The sequence below is a fragment of the Ranitomeya imitator genome, chromosome 7 (genome assembly GCF_032444005.1).
Source record: "Ranitomeya imitator isolate aRanImi1 chromosome 7, aRanImi1.pri, whole genome shotgun sequence".
NCBI lineage: Eukaryota > Metazoa > Chordata > Amphibia > Anura > Dendrobatidae > Ranitomeya > Ranitomeya imitator.
Genome location: NC_091288.1, coordinates 8,411,996 through 8,436,842, shown reverse-complemented (window position 1 = coordinate 8,436,842; position 24,847 = coordinate 8,411,996). Strand labels below are relative to the sequence as shown.

The following is a 24,847-nucleotide window of genomic DNA, read 5'->3' as shown; positions in this document are numbered from 1 at the left end:
GCGCCATACCTGTCTGCAGTACAGCGCTGTGTTCATGTACAGAGGCGCCATACCTGTCTGCAGTACAGCGCCGTGTTCATGTACAGAGGCGCCATACCTGTCTGCAGTACAGCGCCGTGTTCATGTACAGAGGCGCCATACCTGTCTGCAGTACAGCGCCGTGTTCATGTACAGAGGCGCCATACCTGTCTGCAGTACAGCGCCGTGTTCATGTACAGAGGCGCCATACCTGTCTGCAGTACAGCGCCGTGTTCATGTACAGAGGCGCCATACCTGTCTGCAGCACAGCGCTGTGTTCATGTACAGAGGCGCCATACCTGTCTGCAGTTCTGGAGCACAGCGCAGTGTTCATGTACAGAGGCGCCATACCTGTCTGCAGCACAGCGCCGTGTTCATGTACAGAGGCGCCATACCTGTCTGCAGCACAGCGCCGTGTTCATGTACAGAGGCGCCATACCTGTCTGCAGCACAGCACCGTGTTCATGTACAGAGGTGCCATACCTGTCTGCAGTACAGCGCCGTGTTCATGTACAGAGGCGCCATACCTGTCTGCAGTACAGCGCTGTGTTCATGTACAGAGGCGCCATACCTGTCTGCAGCACAGCGCTGTGTTCATGTACAGAGGCGCCATACCTGTCTGCAGTACAGCGCCGTGTTCATGTACAGAGGCGCCATACCTGTCTGCAGTACAGCGCCGTGTTCATGTACAGAGGCGCCATACCTGTCTGCAGTACAGCGCCGTGTTCATGTACAGAGGCGCCATACCTGTCTGCAGTACAGCGCCGTGTTCATGTACAGAGGCGCCATACCTGTCTGCAGTACAGCGCCGTGTTCATGTACAGAGGCGCCATACCTGTCTGCAGCACAGCGCAGTGTTCATGTACAGAGGTGCCGTACCTATCTGCAGTTCTGGAGCACAGCGCCGTGTTCATGTACAGAGGTGCCATACCTGTCTGCAGTACAGCGCCGTGTTCATGTACAGAGGCGCCATACCTGTCTGCAGTACAGCGCCGTGTTCATGTACAGAGGCGCCATACCTGTCTGCAGCACAGCGCAGTGTTCATGTACAGAGGTGCCGTACCTATCTGCAGTTCTGGAGCACAGCGCCGTGTTCATGTACAGAGGTGCCATACTTGTCTGCAGCACAGCACCGTGTTCATGTACAGAGGTGCCATACCTGTCTGCAGTACAGCGCCGTGTTCATGTACAGAGGTGCCATACCTGTCTGCAGTACAGCGCCGTGTTCATGTACAGAGGTGCCATACCTGTCTGCAGTACAGCGCCGTGTTCATGTACAGAGGCGCCATACCTGTCTGCAGTCCTGGAGCACAGCGCCGTGTTCATATACAGAGGCGCCATACCTGTCTGCAGTTCTGGAGCGGAGCACAGCGCCGTGTTCATGTACAGAGGCGCCATACCTGTCTGCAGCACAGCGCCGTGTTCATGTACAGAGGCGCCATACCTGTCTGCAGCACAGCGCAGTGTTCATGTACAGAGGCGCCATACCTGTCTGCAGCACAGCACCGTGTTCATGTACAGAGGCGCCATACCTGTCTGCAGCACAGCACCGTGTTCATGTACAGAGGCGCCATACCTGTCTGCAGCACAGCGCCGTGTTCATGTACAGAGGCGCCATACCTGTCTGCAGCTCTGGAGCGCAGCACCGTGTTCATGCAGTTTCAGCTACACTTTGTGACTTTAACAGCAAATTAAGAATTTCCAAAAACTAAAATTCTCCAATACTATAGAATTACTGTGTATTGTACTCTGTGTATACTGAGAGTAGCAGACAGGTGGCGCTCTCAGCTAATCTCTGCGTTATTCTCCACCGATATCAACCTGCTCCATCTGGCGCTCATCTAATAAAGAGCAATAAAAACTATTATTATAAAAGGATTAAATCGCTGATGAATATAATGGCAGCAGCGGATAATGCCAAGAATGGGGCCATTGTTACCAGCAGTAATAACAGACGTCTTCATCCAAACAGAGGGGGGACGGCCAAGCACAATATTATTTGTTTCAGTTCGGGTCACGTGCAAGAAAATAAGTCATTATATTGTTATATAATTGTTGATACTGGAAAAGGACCTGATACAGAATAATCCTATAGTCTACATGACTGACAGGTGAAAGGTGCGTGGTGCCCAGCAGCTTCAAACTTTTTAAACAATAAGTGAATAAAAAAATCTTTACTCTTGCTTTTCTAGTGTGCTACCAGTCTATCTGCAGAATAACTAGATGGAGGGATGGATGGATGGATAGAGGGCTACATGGATGGGTAGAGGGATGGATGGATAGAGGGCTACATGGATGTGTGGAGGGTCGGATGTGTGGAGGGTCGGATGTGTGGAGGGTCGGATGTGTGGAGGGTCGGATGTGTGGAGGGTCGGATGTGTGGAGGGTCGGATGTGTGGAGGGTCGGATGTGTGGAGGGTCGGATGTGTGGAGGGTCGGATGTGTGGAGGGTCGGATGTGTGGATAGAGGGATAGATATATGGATAGCTGTGGGGCTAGATGGATGGATAGAGGGATGTATAATCTGCAGACGGTACAGATCGTGCACAGTGCTCCCTGGTTGTCTCCACCTGCGTGCTGACAGTCCCCATTCCCTCCAGGATCAGGGTTTATAGAATTGCCTATAAGGACACGTTGAAGATGAGTAGTAGCAGTGCTCACATCCTGGGGAGAGGGTCCTTAATCCTGGGCTTGGGGTATTCTGTACACTAATTTCCACAGTAATGCTGGGAGTGAGGTCCTCTGTAGTATTCTCTAAGTGATGCTGGGATTGGGGTCCTGTTATAGTCTGCTCCTCCCCAGTAATTGGGGGGATATATAATGTCCTGTATGTAATGCCCCCTCCCCCCATGAGTGCTACGCCCCCATTGGTTGAGCAGAGTGTTTGCAAACAGCCTGTGACAGAGTCCTGAGTCGTGTGTTGTGTCAGGTTCTCACGGGATAAATAGGAAGCGCCGAGTGACGAATAGGAAGCCGGAGCCGGGGCAGTGACAGACGAGCTGCGGGGACAGCGCACACCGGTGCACACAGCGCACTGCACGGCCGGGCACACCGGGGCACACAGCGCACTGCACGGCCGCGCACACCGGGGCACACAGCGCACTGCACGGCCGCGCACACCGGGGCACACAGCGCACTGCACGGCCGCGCACACCGGGGCACACAGCGCACTGCACGGCCGCGCACACCGGGGCACACAGCGCACTGCACGGCCGCGCACACCGGGGCACACAGCGCACTGCACGGCCGCGCACACCGGGGCACACAGCGCACTGCACGGCCGCGCACACCGGGGCACACAGCGCACGTGGAGCAGAAGCGCGGAGAGATCCCAGTGCAGAGCCCCCGGAGATCACAGAGTCGCGAGAGCAGAAGGGTGACCAAGATCAGAGATCCCAGAAATCTGTAAAGGCGACTTCAGGACTTCGGCGATCTGGGGGCAGCAGGGACCTGTAGATCCCGGACGCGTACTTCTAGGAGTCCTGGATAAAGGTTTTTGAGAGATTTCTGCTGCTTATCTTGGGGTCTCCCCTATTCCTGAACTGTGGAGCCCCCAGGAGAGGACCAGGAAGCTGCGGATCTGTTCAGAGGGAGGTGATCGTCAGCTCCGCGGCTCAGCACCATGGCTCTCCCTGGCAGATCGTCAGCTCCGCGGCTCAGCACCTTCCTCCTGCTTGCCCTCCAGGTCCTGTGCGCAGCCGGCAGCCCTACAGCAGTGCCCGATCCTCCCCCGTCATCCTCCCCGAACACCTGCGCATCTTGCGGGCTCCGGCCCCCGGAGGAGGCGGCTGGGATGGAGCAGGGCTTTGTGGAGGCGGTGAAGCGCCACATTCTGACCCGGCTACAGATGCGTGAGCGGCCGAACATCACCCACGCGGTGCCCCGGGCCGCCATGCTGACCGCCCTGAGGAAGCTGCACGCCGGCCGCCTGCGGGAGGACGGACGCCTGGAGATCCCCAGCCTGGACGGGCACGGCATGTCTGGCCCCGAGAGCCCCGAGCACGGCGCCACCTCGGAGATCATCAGCTTTGCCGAAGCAGGTAGGAAACCAGCACCGTATAGATGAGATGGCTGCGGTGTGAGCAGTGAGGTGAAGTTCATAGGGGGCAGTGTATAGCGGGGGCTGGGTGCACTGCTCACAGGTAGAGTAGTAGGAAAAGGAGTGACGAAGTTATAGGGACACATAGTCTGGGTGATTGGGGTACAGGGTGTATAGGCACAGAGTATAAGGGTATATAGGCTCAATGTGTGGGGGCATCGGGGTATATAGGCACAGAGTATAGGGGCATCGGAGTACAGGGTGTATAGACGCAGAGTATTGAGGAATCGGGGTATATAGGCACAGATTATTGTGGTACAGGGCATATAGGCACAGAGTATTGAGGAATCGGGGTATATAGGCACAGATTATTGGGGTACATGGCACATAGGCACAGATTATTGGGGTTCAGGGCATATAGGCACAGATTATTGTGGTACAGGGCATATAGGCACAGAGTATTGAGGAATCGGGGTATATAGGCACAGATTATTGGGGTACATGGCACATAGGCACAGATTATTGGGGTTCAGGGCATATAGGCACAGATTATTTGGGTACATGGCACAGAGTATTGAGGAATCAGGTTATGGAGGCACAGTATAGGGACATCCGAGTACAAGGTATAGAGACACAATGGAAGGACAATGGCATAATATATGGAAGCTGTCCGAGTGTTAAGCTGCATGATATAGGGGCACAGTTTTCACAGGTTATAGACAGTAGTTACAAACAGTTTGTATGGGACATGGGAGTGGACCGTATACAGGTATATGGGGCATGGCACAGCGTGGAGGAGACTAAGCACAGGATTAATAAAGTGTGAGAAGTACAATGTCCATGGAGTGATACTGTAGGTCACCATATAGGTGGTTGGAGCAGACAGAAATGAGCAGAAATAGATGAAAAGTGGATGGAGTTAATCTATTTTCCTGTTGCCGACCTTTGTCACCTTGTACCTGTCAGCTAGTGGTGGTGCTGCCTGTGTCCATGTTCATGGGTGTAGGGGTGATGTGTAGAGATTTCATACACCACAGCCCCATAGAGGACCGCAGACCAATCTGCACCCTCCACAGTAACTGAGCCCTGGACATGGTGGACTGGGCACAGTTCTTCCTTGTTTTATGGTGTATAGGTCTTAATGTCTTTTTTTTTCTACTTTCTGCAGATGACGTCACAGCATCCAGAGTCCGACTGTCATTCATTATTTCCAATGAAGGGAACCAGAACTTGTTCGTTATTCAGGCCAACCTTTGGCTGTACCTCAAGCTACCTGAAGTTTTAGAAAAAAGCGGAAGGCGCAGAATCAGAATAAAACTCCATTTCCAAGATCCAGCTGACCCAGCCAAGATGAGCCTGGTGGAGAAAAGAGTAGATGTTAGGCGGAGCGCTTGGCACACGTTCCCCTTGACTGATACCATCCAAACTCTTTTTGAGAATGGGGAACGTAGGCTTAACTTAGAAGTTCAATGCGATAGCTGTGAGGAGTGGTCTATAATCCCAGTGTACGTGGATCCTGGAGAAGAATCCCACCGCCCCTTTCTGGTGGTTTATGCCAGACTTGCTGACAACAAGCATCGGATACGTAAAAGAGGTCTTGAATGTGACGGACGTACAAACCTCTGTTGTAGGCAGCAGTTTTATATTGACTTTCGGCTCATCGGGTGGAATGACTGGATCATAGCACCATCAGGGTACTATGGCAATTACTGTGAGGGGAGTTGCCCTGCCTACCTGGCTGGTGTACCAGGTTCTGCCTCGTCCTTTCACACTGCGGTGGTGAATCAGTACAGGATGCGAGGGTTGAATCCAGGAACAGTGAACTCCTGTTGTATTCCAACAAAATTAAGTACAATGTCCATGCTGTACTTCGATGATGAGTACAATATTGTCAAGAGGGACGTGCCTAACATGATCGTGGAGGAATGTGGATGCGCGTGATTGAAGTCACTGGACAATGACCAATTTCGCCGTACTTCAACCAGTGGGATATTGTGTCACAGTGACGCTAGGGGGGAGATAACTTGAGATGAATGCCTAGGGGGCGTCCTATCGTCTTCACAGGCATCTATACAACATGGTTTATGAGATTGTCTGCTCATAGGTCCACTCACTGTGACACCAGAGGAGAAAGCCAAGAGGTTTCCATAGACCTTCCGGTCAAATGTAATGTTTCAAGGAGTGAATAATAGCACGTTCCAGGACATCCTTCTTTAGTGACCCGCTGAGGAAGTGGACCCTCCAGGGTAAGCGTGGTCCCGGCTTTCTGAGACCCTCTTCCAGCACTTGCAGCAGAGAATGTATAGTTACGTTGATGCTGAATGATGGGCAGCCCAGTGTTGGTCATCTCTAATTAACTTTTTTTATGCATCTGACTGTGGATTTATCGCAGAATAATGATGACCTATATGTGGTCTGGAAACCAGCAGTGGGACCGTGGAGCGTTCTGCTTTTCTACTGTATGGACGGATGTGACTTTGTTACTTTATGCACAAGCTGGCATGTACAGGAGACGTTGGAATGGATATACAGATATATATACATATAAATATATATATTTATATATTATTTTTGTAACCCCTTTGAGAACACAATGGCCTGCTAAATCATTGTTCTGCAATTTCATCTTGCACTGGGGGTTAAATAACAGGGAGAATCCAGATGAAAGTACAGATGGATAAAAAAGATCCCCTTGTGTCAAACGACAAGGGAGGGCGGGGGGCTCCGGACAACACAGCACTTGTAAACCACTAGGTACGCATTTCAACAGCAGCACTTGCTCTTCTCACTACCTGCAATCATGGTACTTGACAGTGCACTTATTTTTACTTAACCCATTCCATGCTGCAGACTGCAATTCACTGCTGTCCAAGCAGTCAAACATACAACTACTTATTCTAATCCGACCTCACAAGTACTCGTTGCATTAGCTCATGCATTTGATAGAAATAAAATGTCCAGGATATGAAAATCCTCAGTAAGCAAATATATATCCCTTCATAATTCTTATAAATGGGGTCTCGTGGAAAGCTCAACAGTTATTCAAGCTATATGATTGTATGAAAACCAGAAGTGATACATTGTATCACCAGAATGAGGAGTGCTATCCTATCAGAGCTGGGCAAATCCAGGAGCCTGGCAGGATGAGAGCTCTTTTAAAAGTGCTAAAATGCTTTGGCCATCCATACCATGTATATATGTGTACAGATGTAGCAGAACTGAGGTCATCATTTATTTTCTGCACCTTGATGTATAAGATCCTTGGTCTTACACAAGACTGCAGCGGACATGCAATGTAACTTCAAAGGATAAATTGTCGTGTTACATCTGTAGGTCTATATCGTATCATGGTCGGTTTTTATTTTAGAAACCTGTACTGATGTGTGGTATATCAGACCCAGGACTGGATAAGATCTGGAATATGATCTAACCGGTATGTGACCACATCAGATAAAGGCTGGAATATAATTAATTTGGAAAGAGGCGAACAACTGTTGTAAATCTACCGAGCTATGCATTTCAATAACATGACACCGGGCACAATGGACTCGAGACAGAAGTTATTTTATTTTCTAATATATATTTTTTTATACTTGAAATAAATTCATTCGCTTTGTTTTCTTTTGTAAGCGAAGGATTGTTTAACGTTTTGCACTGATTTGATGCATGATTAGCCACAACTGCCATTTGTAAGAGAGAATAAATAGATATTTTTATAGCGACCGATTTAAGACCTTTTCATTGTACTATACGTCAGTTTGGAACCAAAGAGGCCAATGTAATAGAGTAACGGTAAAGCTTTGCGGCTCATGTATACTGTAAATAGCTGTAGCTGCCTCTCCGGTGGGCCTACTGGAAACCAATGCATTTATTTTGTTTCATTCCAATGTGTTGTCTTTTTTTCTATACACATGGAATGTAGAGCGGAAATGACTATTGTACTATAAGAAATGCGCACTCCTAAATTTAATGTTTGTTTATTTAATAAGACGTTCACTTTAGCTTCTGTTACATAATAGTAATTTAAAACCCACCGTTGTTCCCTTAGATTCGCTGTCACAGCATTTCCTTATTGTGTACAGTCTAAATAAAGAAACCGTTCTAAACAAGATATATTATTGTCATCCATTGGAAAGGAAAACCTTCACGTGGACGAAGGCTTCCATGTATTTGTAAAGTAATCAATAATTCGCCCTTTTCCAATTTTTCTTCTGTTGTGTTTTTGTGCTTTTGTTTTGGATAATTGCAAGATTAACTTCAGAAATGATATTGTGACTTGGGTTTTAGAAACCCACAATGTGATTATACAAAGCAGAGGAAGTAAATTTTGTTGCATAAATGGGTTGTTGCAATCTTCAAGAATATGTAATAACTGATGATGCTGGTAAATAAAAACAGTTTTGCAATTTGCTGTTCATTACATTTTTTCAGCTGTTTTTGAGATATTACCACTTATGTTTTTAACTCGTTACTTAGCAGACCGACCATCGCTGCCGGCAGTTGAACGTGCTCTTGAGAGTTTTTTTTATTGAGCTTGTAAGCGCAGTTTTGGAGGTGGTCATGTATGCTGTTACATCCTAATCCTGACCAGTTTCAGCTCGGTGCTTACACCCCAGACAGCAGCAGTGGTGGATCTCCTAGGCAACAAGCTGTAACTAAAATAAGTATTAGAACTTGCAGCCATTCTTAAGATACTAATAAGCAGTAAATTGCAAAAGTGTTGTGTGATATTTCCATTCTCATAAATGGGTATTAACTCTTCAAATTTTTATTACTCAGATCTTTCTTTGCTCCATAGGTAAGATTTATGCAAAAGCAAAGTGAAATAGTTGTCCAGAGTAACCCGATTATTTCTACTACTGGCAATTCCTCCACTTTTCTTTTGCATCTCTTCTGATTAATAACCTCTTATTGTATTTTAGCTATGAGTTGAATGAGCCATCGGGGATATGATGGGCCCCCTATAGAGGAATATCAGGTCATTGACTATATAAGATCAAAATGATACATTGTAACAAATGTAGACAAACCTCCACCAAACAATAGTGGGAATCCCTGGTCACGTATGAATCGAACCTGCTCTCCTTGCAGTCACTATCAGTACACTTTCAACAAAGATTTCTTGCAAGATGTTCAGTTTCCCACACAAGCAAATATCTGTCAAAATGTGACAACTAAGCTCCACCCTGGGTGGGAAACATTAAAAAATGCCACTCTGACACAGTGCTTCATGGGACTTTTCACTTTTGCAAGCTATATAATTTCCCACTGTGTAAAATGTAATAACTGGAAATGTCCATGTGGGAGGATGTGAATTTTCTAAGGTGCCTCATGCAAAAATTCCTGGCGATATTGTACTACATTAACAATTCATAGAGTGGGAACATTGCCATAAAGTTTCAGACTCCACAGCCGTTGGCACCATGTACGTGTGTGTGTGTATACACACATACATGGTGCCAGCTGCTGTGTAGCACTACACCATACATGATCCACACATGATTCATTACTTTTGTGGTGGAATATATATATATATATATATATATATGTGAATCATGTGTGGATCAGGTATGTTGTAGTGCTATGAGCTAGTTATGAAAGTTGAGCACTGATTGGCTGCTTTTGGTGACAGCGCTGATAAATGGGGCCTAATGTTTATAGGACGTCAGTGAGAGGGATCCCGCCAGGGTCATCCCTGCTTATACGCACCTTGTACACTTCACTTACACTTCATAACCTGCGGCGAGGGAGAAACATGCAGTTCTACTAGATATTCTGGTCTACATGATACAGCGGCATTCACTGCATTATGGAGAACACCGAGCCATACAATCACACTAATTACGGAGGGGAGATGTGGGATTTCTCTTGTTTTTAACTGACCCATTTTTAAAGGGGAATTGGATATCACATGCCAATCTTCCATTGCTAATACTGAAATGATTGGGAAGCTGTTCTGAATCTGTGCGGAGTGCTGATACCTATGGAGTAGTTGCACATGCAGCTGTAAGGAGGTGACGGAGTCTGTCAGGTGTCTGTTCCCCCTGTGGATTCTGTACACCTGTCTTACATGTGCTGTACCTAGTCATTTCTTAATATTATTGCAATGTGCTTTAAGATAATTTGATGTGCGGTGTTTTAGCTTGGGGAAAGAATGGGATGTATAGGGTTAAATAGTTGGGAGGAGTTAGAGGACAGGGCAAAGCCCCAGGGATATAGAGAAAGGACTTTATAGAGGGCAGAGCCCGGGCAGGCTTGCCCAGGGCTAGACATGCACGACAGCGAGAGCAGAGGGTTCCCCGGACGTGGGGATAGAAGACTGCCCTGGACTGATGGACAGTGAGAACAGGCACCGACTCGTTGGGATCGTCCCCAGATGAAACTTGGGGTCCTAGGCCAGAATGGGAGCTGGTGGCGGGTAACTTAGGGAGACAGCAGGGAAAGTGTAGGAAAACATTCCTGGTTTGTACCGTGTCACGGGTGCAACTTGTTCAGTAAAGTTTAACCATTGGAACAGACCTGCAGCTTTGTGGCATTTCCTGAGATTTGGTCCCCAGCAACCGAAGTGAACGTGAAACAGAAGTAACCAACCGTACCACAGGACCGAGCCGTCTCTTATCTCCCCATGTACAAGGTGCCGGGGTGCTCATTGACTGTGACTAGTGAACTCGCCCACGACTACCACCCCAGGTCGCCTTTGTTACACAGCTTGGGATTTGACTAAGAATATCATCCACTAAATCACTTAGTTTTAATGACAAGATGAGCGAAGCAAAGATAAGAAGTTACCGTACTCAGCACCATTGCTCCAGGCAGAATTCATGTGAGGTTTTTGGCAAATTGTGTGATATTCGCACTAATCAGTAGGGCGTCCCCATGGCTTCTGTCAGGCCGGTGCATGCTGATATACCATAAAGAATAAAGACACAGAATTGCCACTCTATAACATGTACAAGAATATCATGTGTGGCATATGTTGATTGACACTCTGGATCAGGAGAGAAACACTTGGTATTTAGGGCCAAGGTTATCATGCATTGTGGATGTACCTGAAAATTAAAAAAAGTTACAACCCGGTCATAGAGTCTGTTCCTGTTACAACCAAAGCACCACACTTTCTGGATGCCTTGCAAGACTGACGATTAGTGCAATTTAGAAATAAAGTAGCTTTGGCCAAATCTCCAGGAGGCTAGTCATCTACCACTCTGATGGTCGATTCTGAAGAAGCAGGTCCCTATAGGATAGTCAAGACCTCAGGGTGTGAGAAACCTAAACATGGACTGAATCTTTATCCTTTCCCATCCCTCGTGCCTTTTTTCAATCATACTATGTAGCTATACATATATGATTTTTACACCAGGTAGCCTGTAGATGTCAGATAGTATTTGGCGGAGACTTCTATGAAAGGTATACATCAAGAGATTTTACTGGCATGAACAAAAAACAAAGGCCATTACCGTGATGTAAGCAGGTATGAAGAAGTCATGCATATAAAGAAGAATAGAAGGCTTCTGGCCTCCGCATTGCAGGTTGGTATAAAAGTAACCTGCAAGCGACACAAATACTGAATGGCAGCTGCAGAGCACTGGGAACCTGTCCTGAGTGCAGACTCCATAGATACAAGGATCAGAGTCCTCTCAGCTCCCTCCATGCTAATGAGGATACTGTTTCTCTGTACTTTTTACTTAACCAGATCTGATTGCAGCAAGTGACATCAGGAGAACAATAGCTCCATTCTGATACATGCGACCTCACACTGCCCTGACACAGGGATCCTATTCCCAGATCTGCCTGACTCACTGCACATCCTTACACCAGGAGAACGGCAGCCGCAAGCAAACAGATCGTACATCCCGTGTAACAATGCACCGGTCACTGGAAATATTAAATACATATCTTTATGCATAGCCTGTTCCTTATTCCAGGGAGCCATAGCAATGGAGGGTGTAGAGGTTGTAACTGCAGCCGGGATCCACAGTTTCAAAGCAATACAATAGAAAGAAGGTGCAGTAAAATCAAGGTTGACCTGTGAAACTTTTACACCTTATATATCAAGTTTATTTATATTGCACCATTAATTCCATGGTGCTGTACATGTGAAAAGGGGTTACATACAGAGTTATAGATATCGTTAACAGTAAACAAATTTACAGTGATAGACTGGTACAGAGGGGAAAGGACCCTGTCCTTGCAGACTTACATTCTTCAGGATAGTGGGGAAGAGACAGTAGGTTGGTGTGCTGCAGCACTGGTGGTGGTGAGGCGGCAGCTCGGGTGGTCGTGGCGGCTGCTCAGGCGGTTGGTGAGGCGGCAGAATGGTTATTGCAGGCTGTAGGCTTTCCTGAAGAGATGGGTTTTCAGGTTCCGTCTGAAGGATCCGAGGGTGGTGGATAATCGGACGTGTTGAGGTGTGGAATTCCAGAGGATGGGGGATATTCGGGAGGTTTTAGGTAGTGTAACGGGGTTTACCAAGCTGGGGTACCTCTTTCAGTACCACCCCGCGTTTCAGGAGGTCCACTCTCCTTTGGTTGGAGTCTGAATGAAGGACGCTGGCTGGAATTGCTTGGTTACATGGTCGCATATAAAAGATCACTGCTTCTCCACGTATTTCCAGTCTGACAACACTTTACTCACAGGACACAGAATATATCACACAGATACAGAGGGCAGGCCAATAGAAAAGCGGCAGGCCAGACATACATTACAATAGCCGCAGGTGGCTGGAGCTTGCCGATATTTACTGTGGGAATTACAAAGGTGGGGGGCGGACAAAAGGGGAATATCGTGTCCCCTCTGCCCAGGGCGCAGCCTGTGGGCTGATGCATTAGGGACATGCGTCTCACATGGAACCTATTATACATACATATAACTGCACAACATATTCTGGGTGCTGAGTGGTTCCGTAACACGTAGGTATTTAGGTTAAAGATTAAAACTATTTAAAATATTTCATGAATAGAATTACTTTTTACATTCTCTGCATATGCTGTGCTGATCCTGAGTTACATCATGTATTATACCCCAGAGCTGCACTAACCTGCTGGTGCAGTCACTGTGTACATACATTACATTACTGATCCTGAGTTACATCCTGTATTACACTCCAGAGCTGCACTCACTATTCTGCTGGTGTAGTCACTGTGTACATACATTACTGATCCTGAGTTACCTCCTGTATTATACTCCAGAGCTGCACTCACTATTCTGCTGGTACAGTCACTGTGTACATACATTACTGATCCAGAGTTACATCCTGTATTACACTCCAGAGCTGCACTCACTATTCTGCTGGTGTAGTCTCTGTGTACATACATTACATTACTGATCCTGAGTTACATCCTGTATTATACTTCAGAGCTGCATTCACTATTCTGCTGGTGCAGTCACTGTGTACATACATTACATTACTGATCCTGAGTTACATCCTGTGTTATACCCAAGAGCTGCACTCACTATTCTGCTGGTGCAGTCACTGTACATACATTACATTACTGATCCTGAGTTACATCCTGTATTATACTCCAGAGCTGCACTCACTATTCTGCTGGTGCAGTCACTGTGTACATACATTACATTACTGATCCAGAGTTACATCCTGTATTACACTCCAGAGCTGCACTCACTATTCTGCTGGTGCAGTCACTGTGTACATACATTACATTACTGATCCTGAGTTACATCCTGTATTAAACCTCAGAGCTGCACTCGCTGTTCTGTTTTGTGCAGTCATTGTATATACACAGTGGGTACGGAAAGTATTCAGACCCCTTTAAATTTTTCACTCTTTGTTTCATTGCAGCCATTTGGTAAATTCAAAAAAGTTCATTTTTCTCATTATGTACATCATGTACACTCTGCACCCCATCTTGACTGAAAAAAAAAAGAAAAATTGAAAGTTTTTCAAATTTATTAAACAAGAAAAACTGAAATATCACATGGTCATAAGTCTTCAGACCCTTTGACGTTTAGGACCAGCAGAAGTCTTCCTAGACCCGGCCGTCCAGCCAAACTGAGCAATCGTGGGAGAAGAGTCTTGGTGAGAGGTAAAGAAGAACCCCAAGATCACTGTGGCTGAGCTCTAGAGATGCAGGAGGGAGATGGGAGAAAGTTCCACAAAGTCAACTATCACTGCAGCCTCCACCAGTCGAGCCTTTATGGCAGAGTCGCCGGACGGAAGCCTCTCCTCAGTGCAAGACATATGAAAGCAGCACAGAGTTTGCTATAAAACACATGATGGACCCTAGACTACGGGAAATAAGATTCTCTGATCTTATAAGACGAAGATAGACCTTTTTGGTGATAATTCTAAGCGGTATGTGTGGAGAAAACCAGGCACTGCTCATCAACTGCCCAATACCATCCCAACAGTGAAGCATGGTGGTGGCAGCATCATGCTATTGGGGAGATTTTTAGCTCCAGGCACAGGACGACTGGTTGTCATTCATGGAACCATGAATGCGGCCAAGTACAGAGATATCCTGGATGAAAATCTCTTCCAGAGTGCTCTGGACCTCAGACTTTGCTGAAGGTTCACCTTCCAACAAGACAATGACCCTAAGCACACAGCTAAAATAATAATGGAGCAGCTTCAGAACAACTCTGTGACCATTCCTGACCGGCCCAGCCAGAGCCCTGACCTAAACCCAATGGAGCATCTCTGGAGAGACCTGAAAATGGCGTCCACCAACGTTCACCATCCAACCTGACGGAACTGGAGAGGATCTGCAAGGAAGAATGGCCGAGGATCCCCAAATCCAGGGGTGAAAAACTTGTTGTATCATTCCCAAGAAGACTCCTGGCTGTACGAGCTCAAAAGGGGCTTCACCTCAATACTGAGCAAAGGGGCTGAAGACTTATGGCCATGGGAGATTTCAGGTTTTCTTTTTTAATAATTTTGCAAAAATGTCTACATTTCTGTTTTTTTTTTTCAGTCAAGATGGGGTGCAGAGTGCACATTAATGAGAAAAAAAATGAACTTTTATGAATTCACCAAATGGCTGCAATGAAACAGAGTGAAAAATGTAAAGGGGTCTGAACACTTTCCGTACCCGCTGTACATTACTTAATCCTGAGTCCCAATGGAGAGTTGCAACTACAATTCTGGAACATTTTGCTTTTTATGATTTAGAGTTGTGCTCTCTGACCTGCACGGATTGCTGGGTGTCCATAATTCTACTGCTTTCCTGTTAACTGAGAACTTTTAAGTGTTTTCCTAATTCAAAGAAACAAATCCCCTGCTTGCCTTCAAACAATGATAGGGTTTTATAATAAGTTTCTGTACGTCTGTGGCTTCCACTGATAGAATTATGGTTTTTTTTAGTGAAAAGAGGGCTGCCTGTTATATATTCATAAGCTGTGAGCCCCCCCTAGTGATGGCAGCAGTCTGTGAGAATGCTATTATTCATGTAGAATCGGGATCTGGAGCTCTGCACCCCTGGAGCTCTACAATGTCTGTGCAGCTCTGAAAATTTCCATAACGGGCAACAGAAAAATGAATTCGTTTTTCAAATGAAGGAAAACTGGATCTATGACAACCTCCAGCTGCACGCTCTTCTCTTTACACAAGGATACGGTTCTCCATTGAGATTTTATCTGATCCACTAAATGGAGGTCTCTGATAATTCTCATAGCAATCATGCAAAATAATGTAAATTACTGTGCAGATCTGATCTGTAAAATTTACATAGTCCAGGAACAGCAAATGGCGACAGTGTAGTATTAAGGTACCTTCGCACTAAACGACGCTGCAGCAATCCAGACAACGATCCGGATCGCTGCAGCATCGCTGTTTGGTCGCTGGAGAGCTGTCACACAGACAGCTCTCCAGCGACCAACGATGCCGGTAACCAGGGTAAACATCGGGTTACTAAGCGCAGGGCCGCGCTTAGTAACCCGATGTTTACCCTGGTTACCATCCTAAAAGTAAAAAAAACAAACGCTTCATACTTACCTTCTGCTGTCTGTCCCTGGCGCTGTGCTTCTTTGTACTGGCTGTGAGCACAGCGGCCGGAAAGCAGAGCGGTGACGTCACCGCTCTGCTTTCCGGCCGCTATGCTCACAGTGAGTGCAGGAAAGCACAGCGCCGGGGACAGACAGCGGAAGGTAAGTATGAAGCGTTTGTTTTTTTTACTTTTAGGATGGTAACCAGGGTAAACATCGGGTTACTAAGCGCGGCCCTGCGCTTAGTAACCCGATGTTTACCCTGGTTACCAGCGAAGACATCGCTGAATCGGTGTCACACACGCCGATTCAGCGATGTCAGCGTGAGAGCCAGCGACCAAATAAAGTTCTGGCCCTCTAGCCCCGACCAACGACATCACAGCAGGATTCTGATCGCTGCTGCGTGTCAAACTGAACGATATCGCTAGCGAGGACGCTGCAACGTCACGGATCGCTAGCGATATCGTTTAGTGTGAAGGTACCTTTATTAAATATACTCCCACGCTGCACACACCAACCAATTGCCAACCGCTCCATCTCCTCTTGTTACGAGCTGTTATTTTAGTTCCACCTTCTCATTACCAGCTATCATTTTAGCTCCATCTTCTCTTGTTATTAGCTGTCAGTTTCACTCCTAAGTTGGTGATGGGTGTACTGATAGTTCTGGTGCTGTATTCCTGTTCTGATGGTGGTTTGGGGTCTATGGATGTGCACATTGTGGTTTTGGTTCTGTATTCATGTACTGATGGATCTATTGATGTTTTATGTATTTATGGTGATTCTGGTGATGTATTCATGTACTGGTGATAGCTTATGTGCTGTGTTTATGTTCTTATGATGGTTTTGGTGCTGTATGCTTGTATTAATGTTCTTTTCAGTTCTGTATTTATGTACTGTTATTGCTTGTGACCCTGTACATATGTAACAATCCATAACATGTCATAAAATGTGCTACATTGCTATGTTAATAATAAAATATTCTGGAATCTGACCATTTAAAGATTAATGTATTTTATGTAAGGAGGATTAAACCTTTGCTTTTGAAAGCTCCCTGTTGCTGCCATTTTGGTTCCCATGTGCCACAGGCTGTGCTATATAGGAGAGTTTGATTTGTTCTGAATACTGCAGTACTATAGGGTTAGTAGTTGTGCTCCGCTGTGACCAAATTTATATAGTGCAGTGCTCAGAAGATTGTGAAATGTAGGACAGAGAACTGTGCACAGCCGGACCAGTACCATTGGCTGTGGCACGATGCTGTAGGTGACGGACTAGTGAGCTTTCCAGTAGAGTCGGGGTGACACTGTAGAGAGCCGGGGTGACTCAGGAGTGTGAGGCTGCAGCAGAGCTCATAGAGAGTGGGTGCAGAGGCCACCAGGCTCTCATTCCAGGCACCATTTAAATGGTTGATTTGTGTAACTCCCTTTTTAATTGTGCTGGCATTAAACCAAAAAAATTGTACCCAGATATTAAAATGAGTGCCTCTCTCCCCAGCACCACTGATCTATCTACATGGTAGGATAATGATCAGTCATTGCAGACATATAGTGCAAGGACTTATTTGTATGGCTCTATTATGTTCTGTACAGGGTCATAATAGGAGTCTCATAGAGGTGTGTGGATCCTCTACTGTGGCTTTGTATGCAGTGATTAGATAGCCCCAGTATTCCTATTACAGTCCCCGATATGAAAACCGATCAGAACTGTATGCAATCCCTAGGATCCAATAAATATATTCTGATCCACCAGAGCCACTAAGTACAGGACCATTCAGATGCACTAAATGAATACAGACCCCCCTAAAATATGCTGTAGGTCTCAGACCAGATTGCCCAGACCAGACCCCTATGGCAAAGTCTCCAAATCAGAAATCCATAATGTAGATTTCAGACACTGTTACAATGCACCCCAGACCAGGTCATCCACCTAATATGATGGCGTTTATGAAATCGGTTAAATGCAGTCGTTCAGCCCATGACATATTGGGACACATGTAAGAGCAGTCCATTGTGGAGCACCCCTTTAAGGAGAGCATCCTTGTATAACTCTTCTTGATGACAGACATGTACAGGAGAGCGAAACTCCTCCATCCACCTTGGGATTGCATGCTTTGTTACTTTCAGGATCTTGTCATGTAAAAGGCGTCATGTGCCCCGGGTCTGTCATGTTATAAGGCTGCATTCAGCTGACACTTTGTGTTTCCACGTATAGCCCAAGTTTAAGGCTACGTTCACGTTAGCGTTTTGCGGGGCAGAGTCGGGCGCAGCCGCGGCGACGCATGCGTCATGCTCCCCTATATTTAACACGGGGGCGCATGGACATGCGTTGTCTTGCGTTTTGTGACGTATGCGTCATTTTGGCGCAACTGTCAGTGCGCAGAGGACGCTGCATGATGCAGTTTTTTCTGCGCCAAAAATCATGCAAAAATGAACGCATGCGTCACAAAAAGATGCTTTTTGCATTCGTTTTTGCGTGCGTTGCGTCGCCAACGCAGCACCTCACAACGCTAATGTGAACGTAGCCTAATACACACTCAGTGCCAGAGAAAAGAAAGGCAATGGATGTCCGCAGCGACTGCTCCATTCACACTGAGCCTGCAGGAACATTACTCATCAGCTCTTACCTCTAATGGCTGTTCCATTATCTAACACCAGATTACATATACGAGGTCTCATTCACATCACACCTGCTGCTATTGTAGAGAAATCCCAGGGCGTAGGAATGCCGGAGCATCTCCCAAAACACAGGGCGGCAGATGTCCATCAACCTGCTAGAATGTCACTGGGATTTACCATCAATTGTACTGGAGTGCTGTAATGTATACTATCTATCATCTATCTACAGGTGCTTCTCACAAGTTGGAGTATCATCAAAAAGTTTTATTTAAGTTCTTCAATACAAAAAGTGAAACTCATATTATTATTATTTATTTATTTATATAGCACCATTGATTCCATGGTGCTGTACATGAGAAGGGGTTACATACAAATTACAGATATCACTTACAGTAAACTAACAATGACGGACTGATACAGAGGGGCGAGGACCCTGCCCTTGCGGGCTTACACTCTGCAGGATGGTGGGGAAGGAGACAGTAGGTTGAGGGTTGTAGGAGCTCCGGTGTTGGTGAGGCGGTAGCTCCGGTGTTGGCGAGGCGGTAGCTCCGGTAGTGATGAGGAGGCAGCGGGGTCAGTGCAGGCTGTAGGCTTTCCTGAAGAGGTTGGTTTTCAGGTTCCGTCTGAAGGATCCGAATGTGGTTGATAGTCAGATGTGTTGGGGCAAAGAATTCTGGAGGATGGGGGATATTCGGGAGAAGTCTTGGTGGTGGTTGGGTGAGGAGCGAATAAGTGTGGAGGAGAGTAGGAGGTCTTGGGAGGACCGGAGATTACGTGAGGGAAGATATCGGGAGATTAGTTCAGAGATATACGGAGAAGGCAGGTTATGGATGGCTTTGTAGGTTACTATTAGTAATGTGAACTGGATACGCTGAGGGAATGGGAGCCAGTGAAGAGATTTGCAGAGGGGAAGCGGGGTAGTAGCGAGGAGAGAGATGAATTAGTTGGGCAGCAGAGTTAAGGACGGACTGGAGAGGAGCAAGGGTGATAGCAGGGAGGCCGCAGAAAAGGATGTTGCAGTAGTCAAGGCGGGAGATAATGAGGGCATGCACAAGTATTTTAGTAGATTGACGGTTGAGGAAAGGACGGATTCTGGAGATATTAAGCTGGAGGCGACAGGAGATGGGAAAGAGCTTGGATGTGCGGTTTGAAGGACAGGGCAGATTCAATTATTATTCCGAGGCAGCGGACTTGCGGTACAGGGGAAAGCATGATGTCGTCAATTGTGATAGATAGGTCAGATAAGCAAGATCTATGAGATGGAGGAAAGGTGATGAGTTCAGATTTGTCCACATTCAGTTCGAGGAAGCGAGAGGAGGAGGATATGGCTGATTGACACTCCAGGATTCTGGACAGCAGAGAGGTGATGTCTGGGCCAGAAAGGTAGATCTGAGTGTCATCAGCATAAAGGTGGAACTGGAATCCATGGGACTTTGAGTTATCCCAGGCCAAGTGTATAGATTGAGAAGAGTAGGAGTCCTAGAACAGAGCCTTGGGGGACACCAACAGAGACAGGGTGGGATGAAGAGGTAGTGTGGAAGTGGGAGACGCTAAATGTGCGGTTGGAAAGGTACGAGGAGATCCAGGATAGGGCGAGGTCTTTGATGCCAAAGGAGGAGAGGATCTGTAGTAGGAGGCAGTGGTCAACTGTGTCGAAAGTAGAGGACAGGCCTAGAAGGAGGAGTACAGAGTATTGTCCAGTAGCTTTGGCGGTAAGTAGGTCCTTAGTAATTTTGGTCAGGGCTGTCTCAGTTGAGTGATGGGGGCGGAAACCAGATTGTAGATTGTCAAAGAGCAAGTTAGATGAGAGGTGGGATGAAAGTTCAGCATGGACGTGCTGCTCCAGGAGTTTGGAAGCAAATGGGAGCAGCGATATTGGGCGATAGCTGGACATAGCAGTTGGATCGAGGCTTGGCTTTTTAAGAATAGGCGTGATTGTGGCATGTTTGAAAGCAGAAGGGAAGGTGCCAGAAGATAGTGATAGGTTGAAGATATGGGTTAGGGATGGGATAAGAGTGGTGGTGAGGTTGGGGAGGACATGGGATGGGGACGAGCACACAGGTGTGAGATGCAATTTGGAGAGGAGATAGTTAAGCCCCCCTTCAGTGATGCTGGATAGGGAGGGTTTGGGCATTGGTCTGGTATACAAAGGGGTTGTGGTGGTTGAACAATGAAGACTTGCCTTGTTTGATCGATGTTATTTTTAAAGTGTGTCGCAAAGTCCTCAGCAGAGATGAGGGAGGTTGGAGGGGGCAGAGGAAGGAGTTAAAGGCTTTGAATAACTGTAGGTTAGGGAAAATACGAGGGTTGTGAAGTAGGTCTGTTAGCAGAGGTGAGAGCAGATTTAAAAGCGAGTGTTGCCTGTTTGAAAGCAGTGAAGTCGTCTTGTGAATGTGTTTTCTTCCAATGCTGCTCTGCAACCCTGGACACTTGCCAGAGCTTTTTAGTGTTGTTATTGTGCCAGGGTTGTCTATTGATACGTCGCACTCTGCCATGAGCGAGAGGGGCAACCGTGTCAATAGCTCATGCGAGAGTGGCATTGTAGAAAGCAGTGGCACTGCCTGTGTCGTGGAGGGAGGATATAGATGCCAGTGGTAGAATAGAGTCAGAGAGTGTGTCGGTGTCTAGGTGTGCGAGGTTCCTGCGGGGGTGCGCATGTTGCTGGACATGGGTGACCGGTGAGGAAGACAGGGATGAGAAAGTGAGCAGATGTGAGAGGGGAGGTGGTGATGTTAGATGGAGAGGAGTGAAGACTAGGTCTAGTGTATGTTGCATGGCCGTCTGTGTGGGTTGCTGTGGAGGACCACTGAGTAAGTCCAAAAGATGAAGTAAGGGACAGAAGTTTGGAGGCTGCTGACTGAAGGGTATCAGTGGGGATGTTGAAGTCACCCATGATGATGGTGGGAATGTCAGCAGAGAGAAAGTGAAGAAGCCAGGTGGAGAATTGGTCAAAAGCAGTGGCCGGGCACGAAGGTCGGTATATGACGGCCACTTGGAGGTTGGAGGGAGAGTAGATGCGGACAGAGTGGACTTCAAAAGGGGAGGATAAGGGAGGGTAGAGGTGGGATTGGGTAAAGGTGCAGTTTGAAGAAAGGAGAATACCCACTCCTCCACCATGTTTGTTGCCGGGGCGAGGCGTGTGGGTGAAGTGGAGGCCGCCGTAACACATCGCAGCAGGGGAGGCTGTGTCAGAGGGTGTTAGCCATGTTTCTGTGAGGCCGAGGAAGGCAAGCTTGTAAGAGAAAAAGGTCATGAATCACTTGAAGCTTATTGCAGATTGAGCGGGCATTCCAGAGTGCTCCAGAGGGAGGGAGCAGGGAGATGGGCGTCAGGGGCACGGGTTTTAAGTTGGAAAGATTGCGGTAGTTCATCTACTATATAATTGTCTAAGGGTCACTTCCGTCTGTCTGTCCTTTCTTTCTGTCACGGAAATTCCAAATCACTGATTAGTCGCGGCAAAACAGCCATGAACAATCAGCGACGGGCAAAGTCAGGTGGCAAAATGGCCACTCCCTACTCCCCTGCCGTCAGTGCCTGCTCCATACTCCTCCCCCCCAGTCAGCGCTCACACAGGGTTAATGGCTGCGTTACACTGTGTTATGCCGCGGTGTAACGCACTCCGTTAAAGCTGCTATTAACCCTATGTGACCAACTTTTTACTATTGATGCTGCCTATGCGGCATCAATAGTAAAAAGATCTAATGTTAAAAATAATAAAAAAAATTTAAAAAATCATTATATACTCCACCTCCGTGAGCCCCTGGATCCAGCTGAGGCCTTTCCCGCTCCTCGCGACGCTTCGGTGACCGGTCCATGCATTGCGGTCTCGCAAGATGATGACGTAGCGTCGCGAGGAGCATCGGTAAACGCCTCGGCTGATTCCGGGGGCTGACGGAGGGTGAGTATATCACTTTTTTTTGTTTTAATTCTTTTTTTAACAGGGATATGGTGCCCACATTGCTATATACTACGTGGGCTGTATTAGATACTGCATGGGCTGTGTTATATACTACATCTCTGTGCTATATACTATATGGGCTGTTCTATATATTACGTGGCTGTGGTATATATTACGTGGCCGTGCTATATACTACGTGGCCGTGCTATATACTACGTGGCCGTGCTATATACTACGTGGCTGTGCTATATACTACGTGGCTGTGCTATATACTACGTGGCTGTGCTATATACTACGTGGCTGTGCTATATACTACGTGGCTGTGCTATATACTACGTGGCTGTAAACTACATACATATTCTAGAATACCCGATGTGTTAGAATCGGGCCACCATCTAGTATTAGATAAGGAGCGGTAGGAGGGGGTAGTAATGGCAGGTATGAGCTGTGGGGGTCCAGGGTTGGGAGATATGTCGCCAGTAGTGATGAGCGAGTGTACTCATTGCTCAGGTTTTCCTGAGCATGCTCGGGTGGTCTCCGAGTATTTATGACTGCTCGGAGATTAAGTTTTCATCACCTCAGCAGCATGATTTACAGTTATTAGCCAGCTTGATTACATGTGGGGATTGCCTAGCCCCCTGGCTAATAGCTGTAAATCATTCAGCTGCTGTGATGAAAACTAAATCTCCGAACACTAACAAATACACGGAGATGACCCGAGCGTGCTGGGAAAAACCCGAGCAATGAGTACACTCGCTCATCACTAGTCGCCAGCAATGAGGAGAAGCAGAGAAAGGGAGAGCAGGTGGGAGGAAGAGAGTGGCTGGCTTGTTTTATTAGGACAGATTTGAGGTTGAGAAGCAGCTCAGCAGAAGAGGACAGGTGGGTAGGTAAGAGGGAAGGGAGATGATTATTTGGTTAGAGGGTGCTGGGGTTTGTGGATAGCGAAGAATAGAGAGCATTAGTGGAGCAAACACTGTAAGGGCATATTTAAACATGGTGAAGGAAGTAAGATGGGTTAATACAAAAGCTAGATCCAAGTAACAAGAAGTGCTTATTCAGCAGACATACCCAAAACAGACAGGTACATAGAGTGCAGTCCTGACTCCTGTCGTGACTAACTGCCGTTGAAATAACTGCACTTCACGATACTTTAGCTGCCGTGATGCTTTGCTGCCGGGAGACACGTGCCTGACCCGCACGTGTGCCCCCCTAGAATATTATATAGAGTCATTACAGAGTGATCTATTTCAAGTGTTTATTTCTGTTAATGTTGATGATTATGGCTTTCAGCCAATGAAAACCCAAAAGTCATTATCTCACTAAATTAGCAAAATTAACAAAAAACACCTGCAAAGGCTCCTAAGTGTTTATAAAGGTCCCTTACTCTGTTTCAGTCGCTCCACAATCATGGGAAAGACTGCTGACCTAACAGATGTCCTGAAGGCGTCACTGACACACTCCACAAGGAGAGTAAATGTTGCATTTCATTTGGAAATCAAGGTCCCAGAGTCTGGAGGAATAGTGGAGAGGCCACAATCCAAGCTGCTGGAGGTCTGGTGTGAAGTCTCCACAATCAGTGATGGTTTGGGGAGCCATGTCATCTGCTGGTGTAGGTCCACTGTGTTTTATCAAGACTAAAGTCAGCGCAGCCGTCTACCAGGACATTATGGAGCTCTTCATGCTTCCCTCTGCCGACAAGATTTTTGGAGATGTAAATGTCATTCTCCAGCAGGACTTGGCCTCTGTCCACACTGCCAAAAGTGCCAATACCTGGTGTAAAAACAACAGTATCACTGGGCTTGATTGGCTGCAAACTTGCCTGATCTTAACCCTATAGAGAATCTATGGAGTATTGTCAAGAGGAAGATGAATGACACCAGACCCAACAATGCAGACGAGCTGAAGGCCACACACCTCCTGAGCGTAGGACCCCAAGGTGGGCGCAGACACAGTGTGTACCTAGCCTTTATAAGCTCGGAGGAGAACTCAGCCAACAATGGAGGCAGTCACCACCTCCAACGTATGCTACAGAAGAACAAACCTGATCAGCACCTAACAGAATGAAGCAAATGTGAACAGGTGGAAGCTGCTATGACTGTAATACGCAAGTACAAAAACTGCAATTTGTGTGATAAGTACTTCACTTTTATAATAGTCTATATAGCAGTAATGTAGCTCAAGATTCTTAAGATTCACATATTCCATGTTTTCATGCATCATGGCACACCCAGTGTCTGCTGCTCCTTTTGCTATGCATATATCCATCCCCAAATTAGTCATTTTTCATTTGCTCAAGAGAACCAGTAACATTACACATCCAGCTCAGCTACATCTTTG

The 24,847-nt window shown here is 46.8% G+C and overlaps 1 protein-coding gene across 1 annotated transcript; it reads left to right on the top strand.

The window, feature by feature from the left end:
- The first annotated feature begins 2,929 nt into the window (after positions 1 to 2,929).
- Positions 2,930 to 8,166, top strand: INHBB (inhibin subunit beta B). Its single transcript, XM_069732643.1, has 2 exons — positions 2,930 to 4,058; positions 5,226 to 8,166. The coding sequence occupies exons 1-2, from the start codon at positions 3,641 to 3,643 to the stop codon at positions 5,996 to 5,998; spliced, it is 1,191 nt and encodes a 396-aa protein (XP_069588744.1). The 5' UTR covers positions 2,930 to 3,640; the 3' UTR covers positions 5,999 to 8,166.
- Positions 8,167 to 24,847: the final 16,681 nt, after the last annotated feature.

Excerpts from the sequence above, each read along its gene's own strand:
- INHBB (XM_069732643.1), top strand. The coding sequence starts at position 3,641 with ATGGCTCTCCCTGGCAGATCGTCAGCTCCGCGGCTCAGCACCTTCCTC. Across the intron at positions 4,059-5,225 it reads CATCAGCTTTGCCGAAGCAG|ATGACGTCACAGCATCCAGA; the intron begins GTAGGAAACCAG and ends TACTTTCTGCAG.